The sequence below is a fragment of the Lagenorhynchus albirostris genome, chromosome 15 (genome assembly GCF_949774975.1).
Source record: "Lagenorhynchus albirostris chromosome 15, mLagAlb1.1, whole genome shotgun sequence".
Lineage (NCBI taxonomy): Eukaryota > Metazoa > Chordata > Mammalia > Artiodactyla > Delphinidae > Lagenorhynchus > Lagenorhynchus albirostris.
The window spans coordinates 52,106,383-52,123,005 of record NC_083109.1 but is presented as its reverse complement, the minus strand read 5'-3'; the positions used below and the strand labels follow the sequence as shown (position 1 = coordinate 52,123,005).

At 45.3% G+C, this 16,623-nt stretch overlaps 2 protein-coding genes across 2 annotated transcripts in view; both read right to left on the bottom strand.

Moving 5' to 3' along the window:
• Window positions 1-3,142: 3,142 nt before the first annotated feature.
• On the bottom strand, window positions 3,143-13,201 carry LOC132505932 (zinc finger protein 75A-like). Its single transcript, XM_060124255.1, is given in 6 exon segments — window positions 3,143-6,302; window positions 6,481-6,591; window positions 9,610-9,736; window positions 10,022-10,113; window positions 11,177-11,372; window positions 12,791-13,201. Coding segments are annotated over 6 exon segments (1,536 nt in total). The 3' UTR covers window positions 3,143-5,703.
• Window positions 13,202-15,503: 2,302 nt separating this feature from the next.
• LOC132505925 (zinc finger protein 75D-like) overlaps window positions 15,504-16,623 on the bottom strand; it is a 31,289-nt gene continuing 30,169 nt past the window's right edge. Inside the window, exon 9 of the mRNA XM_060124239.1 lies at window positions 15,504-15,665. Within this exon, the coding sequence (XP_059980222.1) occupies window positions 15,637-15,665 (29 nt within the window). The 3' untranslated portion in view covers window positions 15,504-15,636. The remainder of the gene's footprint in view (window positions 15,666-16,623) is intronic.

The window sequence follows — 16,623 nt, the reverse complement described above, 5'->3', positions numbered from 1 at the left end:
CCAACGTCCCCAACATAGGAATCCTCTGTGCATTCCTTCAGAGGGCCTGCATGCTCTTCTCTTCCATCTCTCCTGATAAAGAACAAGACCAGGACTCATGACCATCACACATTTGTCAAGCACTCAATACCTGAAGAAAGGAGAACACTGGGCCAGGGGGTGCTCTGAGTAACCAAAGCTAATGTTCAGGTGGCTGTGGCAGTTTTTTTCTGTTTGATATAAGTGGACCCTTGAAGAACATGTGTTTGAACTGCAAGGCTCCACTTACATGTGGACTTTTTTCAATAAATACGTACCGCAGCACATGATCCATGGTTGGTTGAAGCTGCAGATGCAGAGGGCCAACTGTAAAGTTATACATGGATTTTCAACTGTGTAGGAGTTGGCGCAACTAACCTACCCTGCGCGTTGTTGAAGAATCAACTGTATTTTCATCCTTGTATTTATATTATGTCAGTTTTGTGCCCAACACTGAAGTCTACACAAGACAAACAAAACCCCTGCCCTCCTGATGCTTATATTCTAATGGGTTAAGACAGACAAAAGCAACCAAACCAAATAACTCTGCCTTGTGATACTTCCTATGAAGGGAATAAACACAATACTCAGAATCGTTAAGTGCAGACATGACTGACTGGTATAAGAGTGAAGGTCAAGGGAAGACAGAGCCCTTGTGCAAGCTTGGATTTCAAACTGTGGGAGCTGTGGAGAGATCCAAGAGGAGAATACTGTAGAAGCGCCTCTTAACTCAAAGAAGAGTAAGACTGGAAATATGAGCTCCTCCTTTAAGGATGATGAATAGCTTTGATGCTGGGTAATGCTTACTCAACAGGAAGTTACAGGAAGAAGGAAACATTAAAACACATTTCCATAACTCCTCTGTGTGAGAAACTATTGTTCCTTAAGCTACTAACATTTTAAAAAGATTGTTCTGAAGCTTAAAATATCTCTTCTCTTTGTGAACATTAAAGATCCTCCACTTTTTCATTTTTTCACATGCTTTGAAACTGTTCTGTTTGTACAAGTCATGGACAAATGCTTAGTGTGAAAATCATGATGCTGGAAATATTATATTCATTGGTTAAAAACATTCAACAGAAAGATTTCTTACCAAGTTTTTCCTTGAAGGTTCAGGGTATTCAAATACTATAAACCTTATTTTTGTATTAGTGCTTAGATCTGTGCAATTCAAGATTCATAATCCTACTGTGGTGGAAATGAAAAGCGATTCTGATAGTTTTCCTAAATCTGAAACTGAGTGAAAGACAAGAGCTTGCTTGCATAATTCCTCTCACAAGAGCCAGATGGGAGAACTGCTTTGAGTGAAGTGCAGGCATTATAAGATATGGATGATTTATACAGAAGGAAAGCCTTATAGACGCTTGACTGCGGAAAGAACTTCAGTACAGCCCAGTACCCTTGTCCACTGGAGAATTCATACACAAAGAAACCCTACACATACATTGGGTTCGGTAGATGCTTTAAACAGTGCTCCAGCCTTGCTCTCCATTGAACCCACACAAGGAAGAAACTATAAAAGTGACAAGTGTGGAATAGATTCAGCAACAAATTGCTTCTGTACTTGTTTGGAAAGAACCCTAGAAACAGAATGTGGGTAAAGCTTCAGCACTTCCTACTCAGGGCACTTCAGAGACTGTACAGGAGCTAACCCACAGAAAGAACGTGAGGCCTTCAGCAAATAATCCACTGTAAGCACTAGAGGGAAAGCTCCTGAGAGAAAAGTAATGGGCAGCCTTGATCCATTACACGAGTGGGAACGAGCCAGGAAATGCACAAGATGCTCGGTAAACACTTGTCTGTGGAGTGGTTCAACGAATGTCTGGAAAATCCTTTATGGTGTTCAAAGCTTTTTATTATCCCAACTGTCCAGCTGGATAGAAAAGGCTGCTTAGCATTCTTCCTCTAAAAATCTCCAGCACAATTAAACAGTTCTGTTTCAAAAGCTGATCGAAACCCTAGCAGTTTGTTTTATCCAAGCTCTCCTCCTGTACTTCCTCTCCAGTTAAAAGATAGTTGAGATTCTCAAGATAAGCTTGAGGTTACAGTCAGCTTAATGGCGAGAACTCTGGGTATACAATGGTCACAGGACCGTGTCCACTGGGACCCATGCAGAGAAGGGGTCGAGGATTTGGGGACAAGGCTAGGTCAGTGATCCAATTCTCAGAACCAACCTTGGAGCCACTATAAGGCTGTTAACTGGACACACAAAAACGAAGCACCTTCTGGTTTGTCCTAGAAATCATCTGATTTTGCAGGTCATATTAGTGAGAACTTTAACACTGTTTGAGGCTGAACCTAGGGTTGTGTCTGATTTTTTAAACGAAGCCTCACAGTTTTAGTTTTACCTTGTTGTTTTACTAATCGGCTCTCATCGCTGTGATGAGGTATAGAATGCCTTCTTCCAACCTGAATACATCCAACCCAAATTCCAAAACATACGTAGTAGTAAAACACTGTGCTGATTAGTGGCTAAGTTACAACTTTCCCACTGGAAGTTTCTCATTCCCCAGCTGGAGTGCCCTGCTCCTGTTTTCCTGTCCAAGCTTCTTCCCAACTGTTACCTTTCAGTCCAGGAAAAGAAGCCACCTTCCTCTTTACAACAATCTGGGAAAATTTGGTGATCTCCTTCCCATTTTCTAAGGCACAATTCAAAGAAGGTACAACAGAGCTATTTACCAAACCATTCCTTGAAGTCTACTGCACTCACTTAGAATGGAAAGGAACCCCTAACCTCTCCCTAGCCCACTGATCAACAGAAGCCCTTCCTGTGCATGTAGGGCTGTGGAGCAGTGGAACAGAGGGCAGACAAAGACAACGAAATGGAATAAGGCCAGAGAGAGAGACAGATGGTTGCCTCATCCACTTCAACAACTGACCTCTACAGGATTTGTCCCTGGTAAGCAAGCAAGCAGTCTGTCTTTCCCATCACCTATAGTCTTATAAGCTCCTAAGTGTTCCCATCAGTGTTACAGCAGCTCAGTGGAGCATCTAGAGGAAACTAGATCTCTTCCAAGGACCAAAGACCAGGTGGAATGACAAAGAAGTTTCCTGAGCTCTAGCAGAAGACGGTCTTACTGACATGCCAGGTTATGCTGCAGAAACACATAGCACCAACATCCCATTGACTTAACACAACAAAAGTTTATTTCTCATTCCTACAGTCCATTATAGGTCTGGGGGACTCTCCAGAACAGATACCCCTCCCCAATGTGGGGGGCTCGGCATTCCAGACTGTTCTGATCTTGTGACTCCTCTCTATGTGCTTATATGACTGAGGCAGGAAAAGACACCACTAGAGAGTCCTGCAGCAACAAACAAATGCTACAGCCGAGAAGGGAAACTTTTGCTCACACCCATTGCTCAAAACTATCTCAGGATGCTAACTGCAAGGAGAAAAAAGTCTAACCACTCCCTTCTTACTGTTCACTAGGATACAAGCTCCATGAGGACATGCATTTTGTCTCCTTGTCCACTACTATATCCTTAGTTTAAAAGACTACCTGGGTACATAATAGGCCCTCATCAAATTGAATGAATGAATGCAGTGTCAGCAAGAAATCCACATGTATATCTTGGGAGAAAAAACAGAGTCCCAGGGGTGTAAGGCTGAGACTGTTGGGTAAGATCTATGCAGACCAGAGCTGCAGAGCTGGCCGAGCTTAAAAAATAAGCACACTGGTATACTGGTACAGTTATCTTAAGAGAAGAAAATGAAATCCTGCTGAAAGTGGCAGAAAAACCTCAGGTGACTTACACCATTAGGCACTGAAGCCAAGGACCAAATCAACCGAGCAAACCACCACCATGAGTGCTCAGCTCCTGGAAGGAGCTGCAACAGCCACAAATGCATCTGCTCCTTTAATGTAGTCAGTCCACCCAACATACCACTGGGGACCAGGGGAAAGGGAAGGACACGCACACTGACTGAGACCCTGCTATTTCCCAGGCCGATAGGTGCTTTTCCTTCATCAACCCCTCTAATCCCCAGAAAAACCCTGAGTTGAGTGTTATCTCTATTTCATATGGAAACTGGAGATTTAAGAGTGTTTCAGTAACCAATCAAGAAACAGGAATGTTTTACAAGCTAGAAATAGAAATAGATACAATACAATGTCATCCAGGCTGGCTGGGCAGGGACAACATACAGATCAGTCCTGTTAATCCTGCCCTCAGGCCTGACTGATGCAGCTAAGTGACAGCCAACAGACCCACTAGCTATGGGGTCTTAACAAGCCTCTGGATCTCTTTGAACCTAACTTCCCTTTTTATAAGAGATTTGTAAGAGATCATTTAACCTCTTTCCTAATACTACCTGAAAGCTCTAACAGGAACACATCTGAATCACTGCTGTAGGTGTTATAAGAAAATCCACAGCCCATAGATTTTTGGCATTCTATGCTATGCTGGAGAAAACAGAAACTGGAAGACCCTGCCTGTTTCACAGTTTATAGTGTAAGTCAACCAAGGCAGATGCAGGTTCACCTAGCCTTGCCTGCCACTCAACATCAGTTCCCAAACCTTTCCTTTTGGGAACTTGGTCTCCTGCTCACTGAATTCCCAGAGCACCATTCCCAGTGACCCACAGAATCCTCCCTACTGCATACACTCCAGTTCCCAGACAAACATAACTTTCTTGTTTTTCTTAGTAACAAACAAAAGCCAAGTTAAAATACAAACAGACAAAAACCTAAGAAGTTGATCCTGAATTCCCATTAATTTCCATGAGCTTCAGAAAAGTGCTCATGTTTATGGCTGTTTTATCCTATTGGCATTGTGAGGTAAGGAGTCCAGTTAATTGCAGAAAATTCTTCTTTTCATCTAAAACATACCAAATGGCTAAAAATTCCAACCCATGTCCACATGATCTCATTAGATATTCTTTTTTCCAACACCACAAACGAGAGGCAATGATAGTGCATTATTAGTTCACCTGGCAGATTCTCTAACAGTGAAGTAAATGACTTCATTACAGTAAAAACTGTGCTAACAGGACTAAAGAGATATAGTTGCTAAAATGTTCAAGAAGGAACTCAGAACCAGGTCAACTTTGTGAACACTGTCCAATGACAAAACAGAGTAAGAAAATCCAATTTGGTTCTTGGAAAACTTTATATTAGAATTCATTTCTACCTCATGAGACTACTGAAATTCGTAAGTCTGCTAACTGGAAGACAATGGTATGCAATGAAATATGTATATTACTGCTTTTTGTTTTGGAAGACCATGCTACAAATGTTTCTATCATATGTGCTTAAGAGTGGCTGGGGAGGTCATTCTGTGACCAAAGACTGATGATTCATGACTGCATCTGCTATTTTGAAGCTGATCTTGCTATTTTGCCAGGTACAATCCCAAAGCAGCTTTTTCCCTTACTCAGAATATTCTTAGAACACTATTTTTGCTAAAGAATTCAGTGAAAGTTCTAAGTAAAAACAGTAAGTAGTACAACTATTAACGTTTCCCCTCCACAGTCAACCCTGATTTCTTTCTGTGAAACATGACGTTTACATCTCCAAATTTTCCACTGGTGAAAAATTCTTCATGCTTCTTAATTTTGCATTTTTTCATAAACTTTAGGGTCAAGCGCCGCTTGGTATATGTCTGTAGGCTGAGGACACTGAACAAGCTTTCCTTCACTGGTGTCAAAGTCTTGAGCACTTATTGAAGATTCTCCTGCATGTGCTACAGGTGGGTTCTCCGGTGTTTAATAAGGTGGGAATTTTGACTGAATTTTTTTCCACATTGATGACACGTAAAGGGCTTCTCTCCAGTGTGAGTTCTTTGGTGTGTGTGGAGATGTGAATTTTGACTGAAGCTTTTCCCACACCATGAGCATTTATATGGCTTTACTCCTTGGTGTGTTGTTAAGTGCTTATTGAGATCTGACCTCCATCTAAACCTCTTATCACACTGTTCACATTTATATGGTTTCTCTTCAGTGTGAATTCTTTGGTGCTTAATAAGGTCAGAACTAACTCTGAAGCTTTTCCCACATTCCTGACATTTAAAAGGCTTCTCTCCTGCACGTTCTTTCTCATGAAGCTCGATAAGTTTCAGCAGCTCTTCTTCCCACCAGTTTGAAAATTTAATTCCTTCCTTCACTGGAAAATCTTGGTGCCATTTCCCCACCCTATGCGTATCACCATGATTTTCTTTGCCCATTGTTTTCTGATGAACATTCACACTGGCTTTTTTTGATACTATGTCTCCTGGTGCTTGTATTTCTAAGTCAGAAAAACATATAGGCTGATGATTTTCAGTGTCATTTTTCATCTTTATCTCTGTTGGAATAAACATAAGAATCAGCCAACTGTATGTCAGAGCAAGAAAACCATGGGAATAGAAAAAAACGCAATATTCACTGATTTAAAAAAAATAGGGAAGTAGAATCTTAAAATATTAAGCCCTTGTAAAGGTTCCTACCAAGGCACATTTCTCCTCTTCCCATGGTATATTTACCTGAAAACAGCTCTTCGGGACTGTCTTTGAATATTGGGGGTCCTTGAACCCATGGCTCTTCCCCTTGCTCTAAGCAGCAGATCACTTTAGTTTTGGGGAGCACAAATAATGCTGTGAAATAAAAAACTGAAGTCAGTGACTGGAACTAACAATGGTTCACTAATTCCAGACTACTTCAGGAAGTGCAAAAGATACTTTAACAGTTTCTTATCCTGAATGGTTAAATGGAGTGTCTCATAACCAATATTAAGTTTACACTATACTGCATTTGTGAGTGGGTATGTAAAGACTGGGAAATAAATCTAAGCTAGATCTATGAAAAGGGTATGCGAATTCATTGCGTGTTCCCCATCTTCTGAAACCAATACTCCATATTCAACTAAGCTGTAACCAAACTCCAGAGGCTACAGGAAATACAGGCTGGTCCTATTACCTCTTTAGGAAGACTCATACTGGATAAGGCCAGGTCTAGGGGAGTCAATGTAAGGTCAGTGGGCTTGGTATCATAAATACAAGTGATTCCTGTTATATTATAGCAAGTTTCAATTGAGTTCTCAGGTACCAGACACTGGACCAGGAAAGATTTCTACTACTCCTATAGCTCACTGGTTCACATCCAGGTGGAGGAAACAGACCAGAATTACTTAGTGGACTTTCTTTAAATCATATCGTCAAGTATGGAAAGCATTCATCACTCAGTCATTCAATACATATGTGCTGAGTGGCTATGGTGCACCAGGCACCCTCTATGTGCTAGGGATACAGTGGTGAATAAGCCAAGCCCCTTGATCTCAGAAAGCTTATCTTCTAGCGCAGAGTGAGACAGTCTAATGCCAATAAACATGCAAATAAAATATCAGGAAGTGATAAACGTTTTGAAGAAAACTAGAGCAGGGTGAGAGAACATTTAAGATTCTGCTTCTGTGAAGGTATTTTAAATAAGGCTATGTGAAAAGCCTCTCTTAGTGATATTTGAAGGACTTCCTTGGTGGTCCAGTGGTTAAGACCCATGCTCCCAATGCAGTGGGTCCGGGTTCGATCCGTAGTTGGGGAGCTAAGATGCTGCAACTAAGAGTTCGCATGCTGCAACTAAAAATCCCGCATGCTGCAACTAAAGATCCAGAGTGCCAAACTAAGACCCTGCACAGCCACATAAATATATATTTAAAAAAAAGGAAAAAAAGTGATATTTTGAGCAGAACCCTAAACTGAGAGTTTTGTCATATGGCAGAAAAGTGTGCCAGGCACAGGGAAGGAGAAAGAAATGAGCACACCAAGCCCATGAAACAACAAGATGAGCAGTGTGAATAAAGAGGCCAGAGCAAGGGCACGAGTGGCAGGAGACGACAGCAGGGAGATGAGGAGGGGCCAGATCGTGGAGGAAGCCTTGGTAAGGAATTTGGTTCTTATATTGAATGTGATGAGAAGTTATCGTAAGGTTTTTAAGCAGAAAATGTCATCATCTGATTAGGTTTGGTTTTTTTTGGCCACACCCTGCAGCTTCCAGGATCTTACTTCCCCAACCAGGGATTGAACCTACACCCTTCACACTGAAAGTGCAGAGTCCTAACCACTGGACCACCAGGGAATTCCCCGTGATTAGGGGTGTTTTTTTTTTTTTAAATACCTTTATTTTATTTATTTATTTTTGGCTGTGTTGGGTATTCGTTGCTGTACGCGGGCTTTCTCTAGTTGCAGTGAGCAAGTGGGGGCTACTCTTTGTTGCAGTGTGTGGGCTTCTCATTGTTATGTCTTCCCTTGTTGCAGAGCACAGGCTCTAGACGAGTGCGCTTCAGTAGTTGTGGTACACAGGCTCAGTATTTGTGGCGCACGGGCTGAGTTGCTCTGCAGCATGTGGGAACTTCCTGGAGCAGGGCTCAAACTCGTGTCCCCTGCATTGGCAGGCGGATTCTTAACCACTGCGCCACCAGGGAAGCCCCCCATGATTAGGTTTTTAAAAGACTCTGGCTGCTGTGTGGAAAACTGATTGTGGGAGGGCAGGAGTGGTGGCAGTTAGAAAGTATTGAGTGAACCTTGTGGCTGAGACAAGGATGGTAACAGCACAAGAGGCTGAGACATGATCTGATTCAAGCTACACTGTGAGGGTGGAGCCAAGCTGATTAGCGATGACCTAGTAGTGGGGTAGGATGGCAAGATCACAGTAAAGAATGATCCATAGGTTTTCTGGCCTGAAATACTGGGTGAATAGTAGTGTCCTTTAGGGAGACAGGAAAGAGAAGAGCAAAGCAAATTTGGAGGGAAGGGAACAAAAATTCTGGATAAGGAATGAGCATGTGAACTTGGCAAAAGCTCCCAGGTAAACTGGTTACACCTTTTCCCTGCCGAACCACTATCAGAGAATCAAAAAGCAACTGGTAAATATATCTGTGTATATAAAAAAGAAAAAAAAAAAAGCAACTGCAAAAGAGACTCTCTCACAGAGAAAGCCAAGAATATGACAGATTACTCAACTCCTATGCAAAGGGAAGGGCAAAGAACTTCCCTGGTGGTTTAGTAGTCAAGAATCCACCTTCCAATGCAGCAGACGGGGGTTCAACCCCTGGTCAGGGAACTAAAATCCCACATGCCACGGGGCAATGAAGCCCGCACCACAACTACAGAGCCCGCGCGCTCTAGAGCCTGTGTGCCACAACTAGAGAGAAGCCCACGTGCCGCAACGAAACATCTCGCATGCCACATCGAAGATCTCGCATGCCACAACTAAGGTCTGACGCAGCCAAATAAATAATTTTTTTAAAAAAAGATTCAGGACTTCCCTGGTGGCGCAGTGGTTAAGAATCCGCCTGCCAGTGCAGGGGACACAAGTTTGAGCCCTGGTCCGGGAAGATCCCACATGCCGCGGAGCAACTAAGCCCATGTGCCACAACTACTAAGCCTGCACTCTAGAGCCCACGAGCCACAACTGCTGAAGCCCACGTGCCTAGAGCCTGTGCTCTGCAACAAGAAGCCACTGCAATGAGAAGCCCATGCACCACAACAAAGAGTAGCCCCCGCTCGCCGCAACTAGAGAAAGCCCGCGTGCAGCAACGAAGACCCAACACAGCCAAAAAGATAAATTAAAAAAATTAAAAAAAAAAGATTCAATGAAGGGAAGGGGAGAATCATTACCTAGAGAGATGACAGTCTCATAGTTTTCTTGCATTACATCATTGTAGAGGGCCTTCTGAGTAGGATCCAGTAACTCCCATTCTTCCTGGGAAAAATATATGGCCACTTCTTCAAATGTCAACAAGCTCTAAAAAGAGAATACGCTTTAGCTAAGTATTTACCACTTCAAAAGCAGCCCAACCATCTGACCCATGATTTGTATGTTAGGCCAGGAACTAAAGGAACAGCACATGATCCTTTTTAAAGTGAGGAGGCAGAAATGGAAGAGGCAAGGGATCAGCAAACAGTCTGGGAGGTGTCCAGTTCCCCAGCAGGATCATCTGGGTTAACACGCCTCTAAGCACGTGCTGGGCAGTGTAGGTCAAGGGCAGCAGGGAGAGGCAGCCCTAAGAAGCTGGAAAGCACAGCTCACCTGGGACTCAGGCAAGATGAGCTCAGGTGCCACTGGCCAGTCTTTGGTGTTTGTCTGTTCAGGAAAGGCTAGGATCCGGTGAGCAGGCACCACTGTGGGTGAAAGATAGCAGAGGTAATTTCTCTCGCTTCTGTTTCTGAACGTGGTAGGCTCTTTTCTAAAATACAGAAGACCCCGATTTTTTTAGTATTGATGAGATACCTTTACAAGTACGTGTGCTGGACTTCCCTGGTGGCGCAGTGGTTAAGAATCCGCCTGCCAATGCAGGGGACATGGGTTCAAGCCCTGGTCCAGGAAGATCCTACATGCCATGGAGCAACTAAGCCCGTGCACCCCAGATACTGAGCCTGTGCTCTAGAGCCCAAGAGCCACAACTACTGAAGCCCGCGCACCCAGAGCCCATGCTCTGCAACAAGAAAAGCCACCACAATGAGAAGCCCACGCACCACAAGGAAGCCACCACAATGAGAAGCCACCTCAATGAGAAGCCCATGCACCACCTCGCTCACCGCAACTAGAGAAAGCCCACGTGCAGCAACGAAGACCCAACACAACCAAAAATAAATAAATACATAAATTTATTTATTAAAAAACAAGTGTGTGTGTTCAGAAATGCCTCTCTCATTATAAATGAAAACCATGGAACTACCAGCCTCTAAAACAGGTTCCCTAGTTTTCATGAGCAAATTAATGAAACGAAAAAAATTTTTATTACCTTCTCGTGACATAAATTGAAAACAAAATACTCAGGGAATCCAGTGTACAGTAAGAGATGTAGTTTTTTTCTTTTTTTATCATTTATTACTTTTTTTCTGGTACAAATAGTGTTCACATTCTGCCACTAACCACCCATTCTGATCCCAATTCCTTCCATATTTTCAGCATGAGGTGAGACTGACCCTCTCTGCTTTTCTAAAAACAGAATTCCTGATGTTATTACCAGGGTTCTGTGGTTTGGAGATTTCTGAATCTTAGGCCAACCCCCACCTTCAACCACACCTGGTCTGCTCTACCATAATCTGGGGGGCATCCTAATTGCTAACGTGGCTACATTAGTAGATCCACAGGGCAAGAAAGAAAATGGTAACAACATTCTGGCTTAACAAATTACTATCCCAGCTCCCAGGAGAAGGAAAGTAACGTGATGCTCCTTACCCCTCTCACATACGGGCTCAGTTTCTTTGTGGGTATTCCTGATCAGCAGCTCTTGTAGACTCTGGTGTGTATTCCAAAATTCTTCATCCTGGGACATGCCCACTTGCTGGGCCTCTGCTGGCTTCAGCTTGAAGCCTAGGGCCTCTGCTGTCTCTCCCAAGAGCACTGCCTCCTTTCCCAGCTCATGGTCTGCAACCTAGAAATAATGCCCATCCTTGTTACCATGGAACTTACTTTTCGTTTGGGAGTTGGTGGGAGAGGGAGGAAAAAGCAGAGTGCAAACTGTGGGAAGAAGGAGACACTAAAGGAAATGTCACAAAGACTTAAGAGAGATACGGGACCACCAATTTCCCACAAGAACTATACACAAAATATAGGAAAATTGGCAGAAGAGGAAAAAAGGTGTGGTTACTGTCAGCCTTCCAAGACAGCAGCCCCCACCCTCTGCATCCAGCCCAGCTCAGACCACTAACAGGGCTGCACAGGCCACCTGTTCTCATGCTGCCTTGACAGACTTTCTCTCCCAACTTAGATTCTTGCCTTAGTGGTTTCCTGTCCTCTAACTCTCTCAAAAGATAAAGGAATTGAATTTAAAAGTTGTCCTGTCGGGCTTCCCTGGTGGCGCAGTGGTTGAGAGTCCGCCTGCTGATGCAGGGGACATGGGTTCGTGCCCCGGTCCGGGAAGATCCCACATGCTGCGGAGCGGCTGGGCCTGTGAGCCATGGCCGCTGAGCCTGCACGTCCAGAGCCTGTGCTCCACAACTGGAGAGGCCACAACAGTGAGAGGCCCGTGTACACCAAAAAAAAAAAAAAAAAAAAGTTGTCCTGTCAACCAGATTTTCCACATGGCCAGGGAAGAGTCTCACAGAGGATTGGGATGAAATGGAGAAAAAAGTGGGAGGAAAGAGTCAAGGCTCCGACCTATCCCCAAATGATGTTGACACAAAACGTGTGCCCTCCCGGTATTCTCAGTAGGCCTGTGAAGCCAGCTGGTATGCTGCCACCTGCCCAAGGGCATGCCCTGGATCCCCGCTCACAGCACAGCCAAGGAACAACCACTGAGGAAGGGCAGTGGAGGCCCTTGTCTACGGTACAGAGGACACTATCCCTCACGCTCTTTCTTCTCTCAGCTACTCTGTTGGGATTTCCAAATCTTTCTTTCCCTGTTTTCTTTCTACTTTTTCTCTTCCTGGGCAGTCTTCCTCTAGTTGTTTGGTTTCTCCTTCTCTTTACTATCTTCACTCTCCTTTGGTCTCTGAGAATTACTGCTTTTTGGATCTGTCCCTTCCTCTCCAACTCCTTATTGCCTTTTGTTTGTTTCTAAGAACTTGAGGCTCATCTCCTTTGCCAAGCCAGACTAGGCTCATTACCCTCAACACACCCTGGCTCCAAAGAGGGCAAAAAGCAACTCTCCCTAAGGCCAGGGAAGTCTGCCAGGATCTCTGAAACCTGTGGACTGACTATGGCTGTGGGTCTGTGCTTTCACGTCCTGCTTTACATGTCCTAAAGGAACAAAAGAATGAGACTTAATTCATCTTATTTCCCAATTAACTGCCCCCAATACATCCACCTTCACCCTGTTTTACTGCACACATGAAGAATCTTTCTTCTCACCCCATTCCTCATTTGACCAGATTCCCTCTGTAAGTGTTCTACCAGGACCACAGCCTCCTCAATGCTCTGTAGATGGTGCTTCTTTATGCAAGTCTGGGTGTCCCTGGGCAGAATGGTCAGGAACTACTCTAGGACCACAAGTTCCAAGATCTGCACTTCTGACTGAATCTCTGGCCTCAGCCACCATGGGCTTAATTTCTGAAGCTGGTCAACAGCCTCCCTGGGTCCAGCTGCATCATGACAGAGGAAGGTCTAGAAGTGCTGGTGAAACCTCTTGGGACTGAGACTGTCCATTTGGGGGGCATATTTCTTATGCTGACTGGAGCTCCCTGTCACAGGTCCCTTGGTCTCCCACAGAGTCCTGATCTGAGGGTTCAAGTACTTACCCACCTTCAGATCTACTGTCATCATTCTGATCTAGGAACAATTTGGCTCCTGTGTTGGACACACCACCAGCACCATCTTTGACAACTGAGGCCCAGTCTGATCTGGAACAAAACCAACAGAAGGTTCTTCTTTCTAAGGCATTAAAGTGAGAAAAAAAAAAGTGCATGTCAATAAAAAAGTCACACGAACTTTACTACTTGTTACTTATTATAAGAGAAAAATGAACTTTAAAAATCAACTGCCAAGCCCTTGTTTCTCTCCTTTTCTTTCTATTATTCAACGGAATACAGCACGACTTATTGAAGACAAATGTAAATAAATTACTTTGCCTTAAAAAAAAAAAATAGGGCTTCCCTGGTGGCGCCGTGGTTGAGAATCTGCGTGCCAATGCAGGGGACACGGGTTCGAGCCCTCTGGGAAGATCCCACATGCCGCAGAGCAATTCGGCCCGTGAGCCACAATTACTGAGCCTGCGTGTCTGGAGCCTGTGCTCCGCAACAAGAGAGGCCACGGCAGGACTTCCCTGGTGGTGCAGTGGTTGAGAGTCTGCCTGCCGATGCAGGGGACACGGGTTCGTGTCCCGGTCTGGGAAGATCCCACATGCCGCGGAGCAGCTGGGCCCATGAGCCATGGCCGCTGAGCCTGTGCGTCCGGAGCCTATGCTCCGCAACAGGAGAGGTCACCACAGTGAGAGGCCCGCATACCGCAAAAAAAAAAAAAACAAAGAGAGGCCACGACAGTGAGGGGCCCGCACACCACGATGAAGAATGGCCCCCGCTCACCCCAACTAGAGAAAGCCCTCACACAGAAACGAAGACCCAACACAGCCAATAAATAAATAAATAATTTTTTAAATAAATTAATTAATTAAATCAGGAGAGGTTGGTGGGTGAAAAAACTAGTACCCACTGGCTCCAAGGAGTTTGGGGATTATCCAAAGATTTAATTGATGCACTTCCTATGCCATCCTCTGCGTGTAAAGGAAAGATCAGGAGAATATTCTGAGTTTCTCTTAAATTTCAACATATGGTCCTAGTCTGTCTTCAGTAAGAGGGTACAACTTCTATGACCTTTGCTCTTTTGGGAAGATGAAAGACTTCACTTCCTGGACCATTTGAGGTGCTCCTTTGCATTGTATGAAAACTGGCAGAAGAGCTGGAACAATGAGACCAGAGTGGAAGAACAGTAATTCAGAAAAATGGAGCCTTACTCTTCTCAAAAGCATCCCCCAATTAAGTAACTAGTTGCTCTACATTCATCTTGGCATTTCTTTGTAAGATATATAAAGAGCACCATGCAGAAGATTTATACCTGAATTTTTAATTTTCATTACTTAGGAAAAATTACAGCTGATCCTTGTTCACAAAATGTGTATCCAAATGTCAGTTGGGAAAAAGGACAGCATGTTAGTTGGTGATGATTACATTCAGCTGCTACATTTCTCCAGGGCTCATTTAGACCTCTAAGCGAGGCTGAGGAGGAGTGCCTCGTGAGCCTCACTTTCCCTGAGGTGATCCAGCGGAAAGGGCACCGAAATTCTGCCCAGGAAGCCACGGTGTTCACAAACGGCCGGCTCCCGATGCCCACCTGGCTCTGAGGAGCACGGACACTTCCCAGGCTTTCGCATCAGAGGAAGCTGATCTCTCTGAGGCTGGACCGCCCGTTTCTCCCACAGTAACATCAACCGGTAAAGGAAACGCCGGCGGAGGCGGGAAAGTGGACACGACCGCCCGGGCGCGCCCGCGAGCACTGTGCCTGCGGGCAGTGTCCGAATGGACTCCCGCAGCGCGGCCCCGGGCGCCACCCGCACAAACGTTGGAGAGAGCGGCCTCACGAGCCTGACGGCGGGCCTCGCCCCAGACAGTCCAGCCGCCCGGCTCGGAAATATCCCCGGCCGCCTTGCAGCGGCCGGCGTCTCTCGGGGGCTTCGGAGCCTGCGCCGAAGCGGAAGCCGCTTCTAGGTTACCTCGGACGGCTTGGCTTCGTGGAGGCCGCTCCCTCCTCCCGGGGCTCTACCGCAAGTCGCCGCCGGTCCGGCCACCGCTTTAAGGAGGACAGCTCCCCGCCCCGCGCCACTCAGAGGGGGGTTCCGAGGCTGAGGCCCGGAACCACTTAGGTTCGCCTGGCCCGGACGGCCCGCCCGGAGCAGTTCCTGCGCCGCGGGCTTACCCACCCCCACCCCTCACTCTATCCAACCGGAAGGGGAAGTGACGTACCTCCGGAGAGAGGCTCCTCGCAGGTCAATGTGTCTTCACCGCCGCGAACTGGCGTTTACCAGGCGGCGAGAGTTGATGTCACGGAGTCTCAGGCCCGCGGAGCCTGAGGGCCCTGCACGGTGGCTGTCCTCTCGCGGCCATTACTTCCTTCGTCGTTGTGAGTGGGTGGCGACTGGTAACCCGGAGTCCCACCGCGTGACGTCCCCGCCCCTGCCAGTGCCCGAGCTGTCCTCCCGCCGCTTCTCACAACCTCTTCCGGTACCTGGTGTTGACTTAAAACAATAAAATAGCCAGTTATTTTATCAGCAAAATGAGTTAATTTGGGGACAATAAAGAGTTGCTATTTGGAATATGCAAACCCTGGCAACCATAAGCAAGTCTGGAGAACATGGTTCTTGTACACAGGAGACCTGAGGAGTTCGGAGCAACTGTTGTAACCCAAGAATCCACTGGAGCAAAATGGGAGTGTAGTGGCTTGTCATTGGCTGAATTTTGACAGTCTCTCATTGGCTCACCTGTTGCTAGGTCAGGAGAAAATCTTCCTCCTGGTGGGTAGTAAAGTAGTAACCTGTTGCTAATGCAATTGATGTCTAGTGGTTGGGCGTGAGATCAACCCCTTTGAGCTCTGATTCCATTTTAAATGAGGTACCGTTTATAATTTTCACAAAGGCAGTTTCGTCTAACTAATCTGGCTTGTGATAGGTGTGACCCAGACACTCACATGCAACCAAAGTTCCTACAGCTGGCTGAGCACAGCAATCCCTTTGTCTTACAACAGGCGTGTCAACAACCAAAAGATTCTCACTAATTAGAGAAATTAGAGAAATGCAAATGCAAATCAAAACTACCTCACACCGTCAGAATGGGCATCATTAAAAAGTCTACAAATAACAAATACTGGAGAGGGTGTGGAGAAAAAAGAACCCTCCTACACTGTTGGTGGGAATGTAAGTTGGTGCGGCCACTATGGAAAACAGTGTGGAGGTTCCTCAGAAAACTAAAAATAGAATTACTATATGGTCCAGCAATCCCACTCCTGCACATATACCTAGACAAAACTATAATTCAAAAAGATACATGCACCCCTCTGTTCATAGCAGCACTATTCACAATAGCCAACACATGTAAACAACCTAAATGTCCATCAACAGATGAATGGATAAAGATGTGCTATATATATACAATGGAATACTACTCAACCATAAAAAAGAATGAAATAACATGGATACA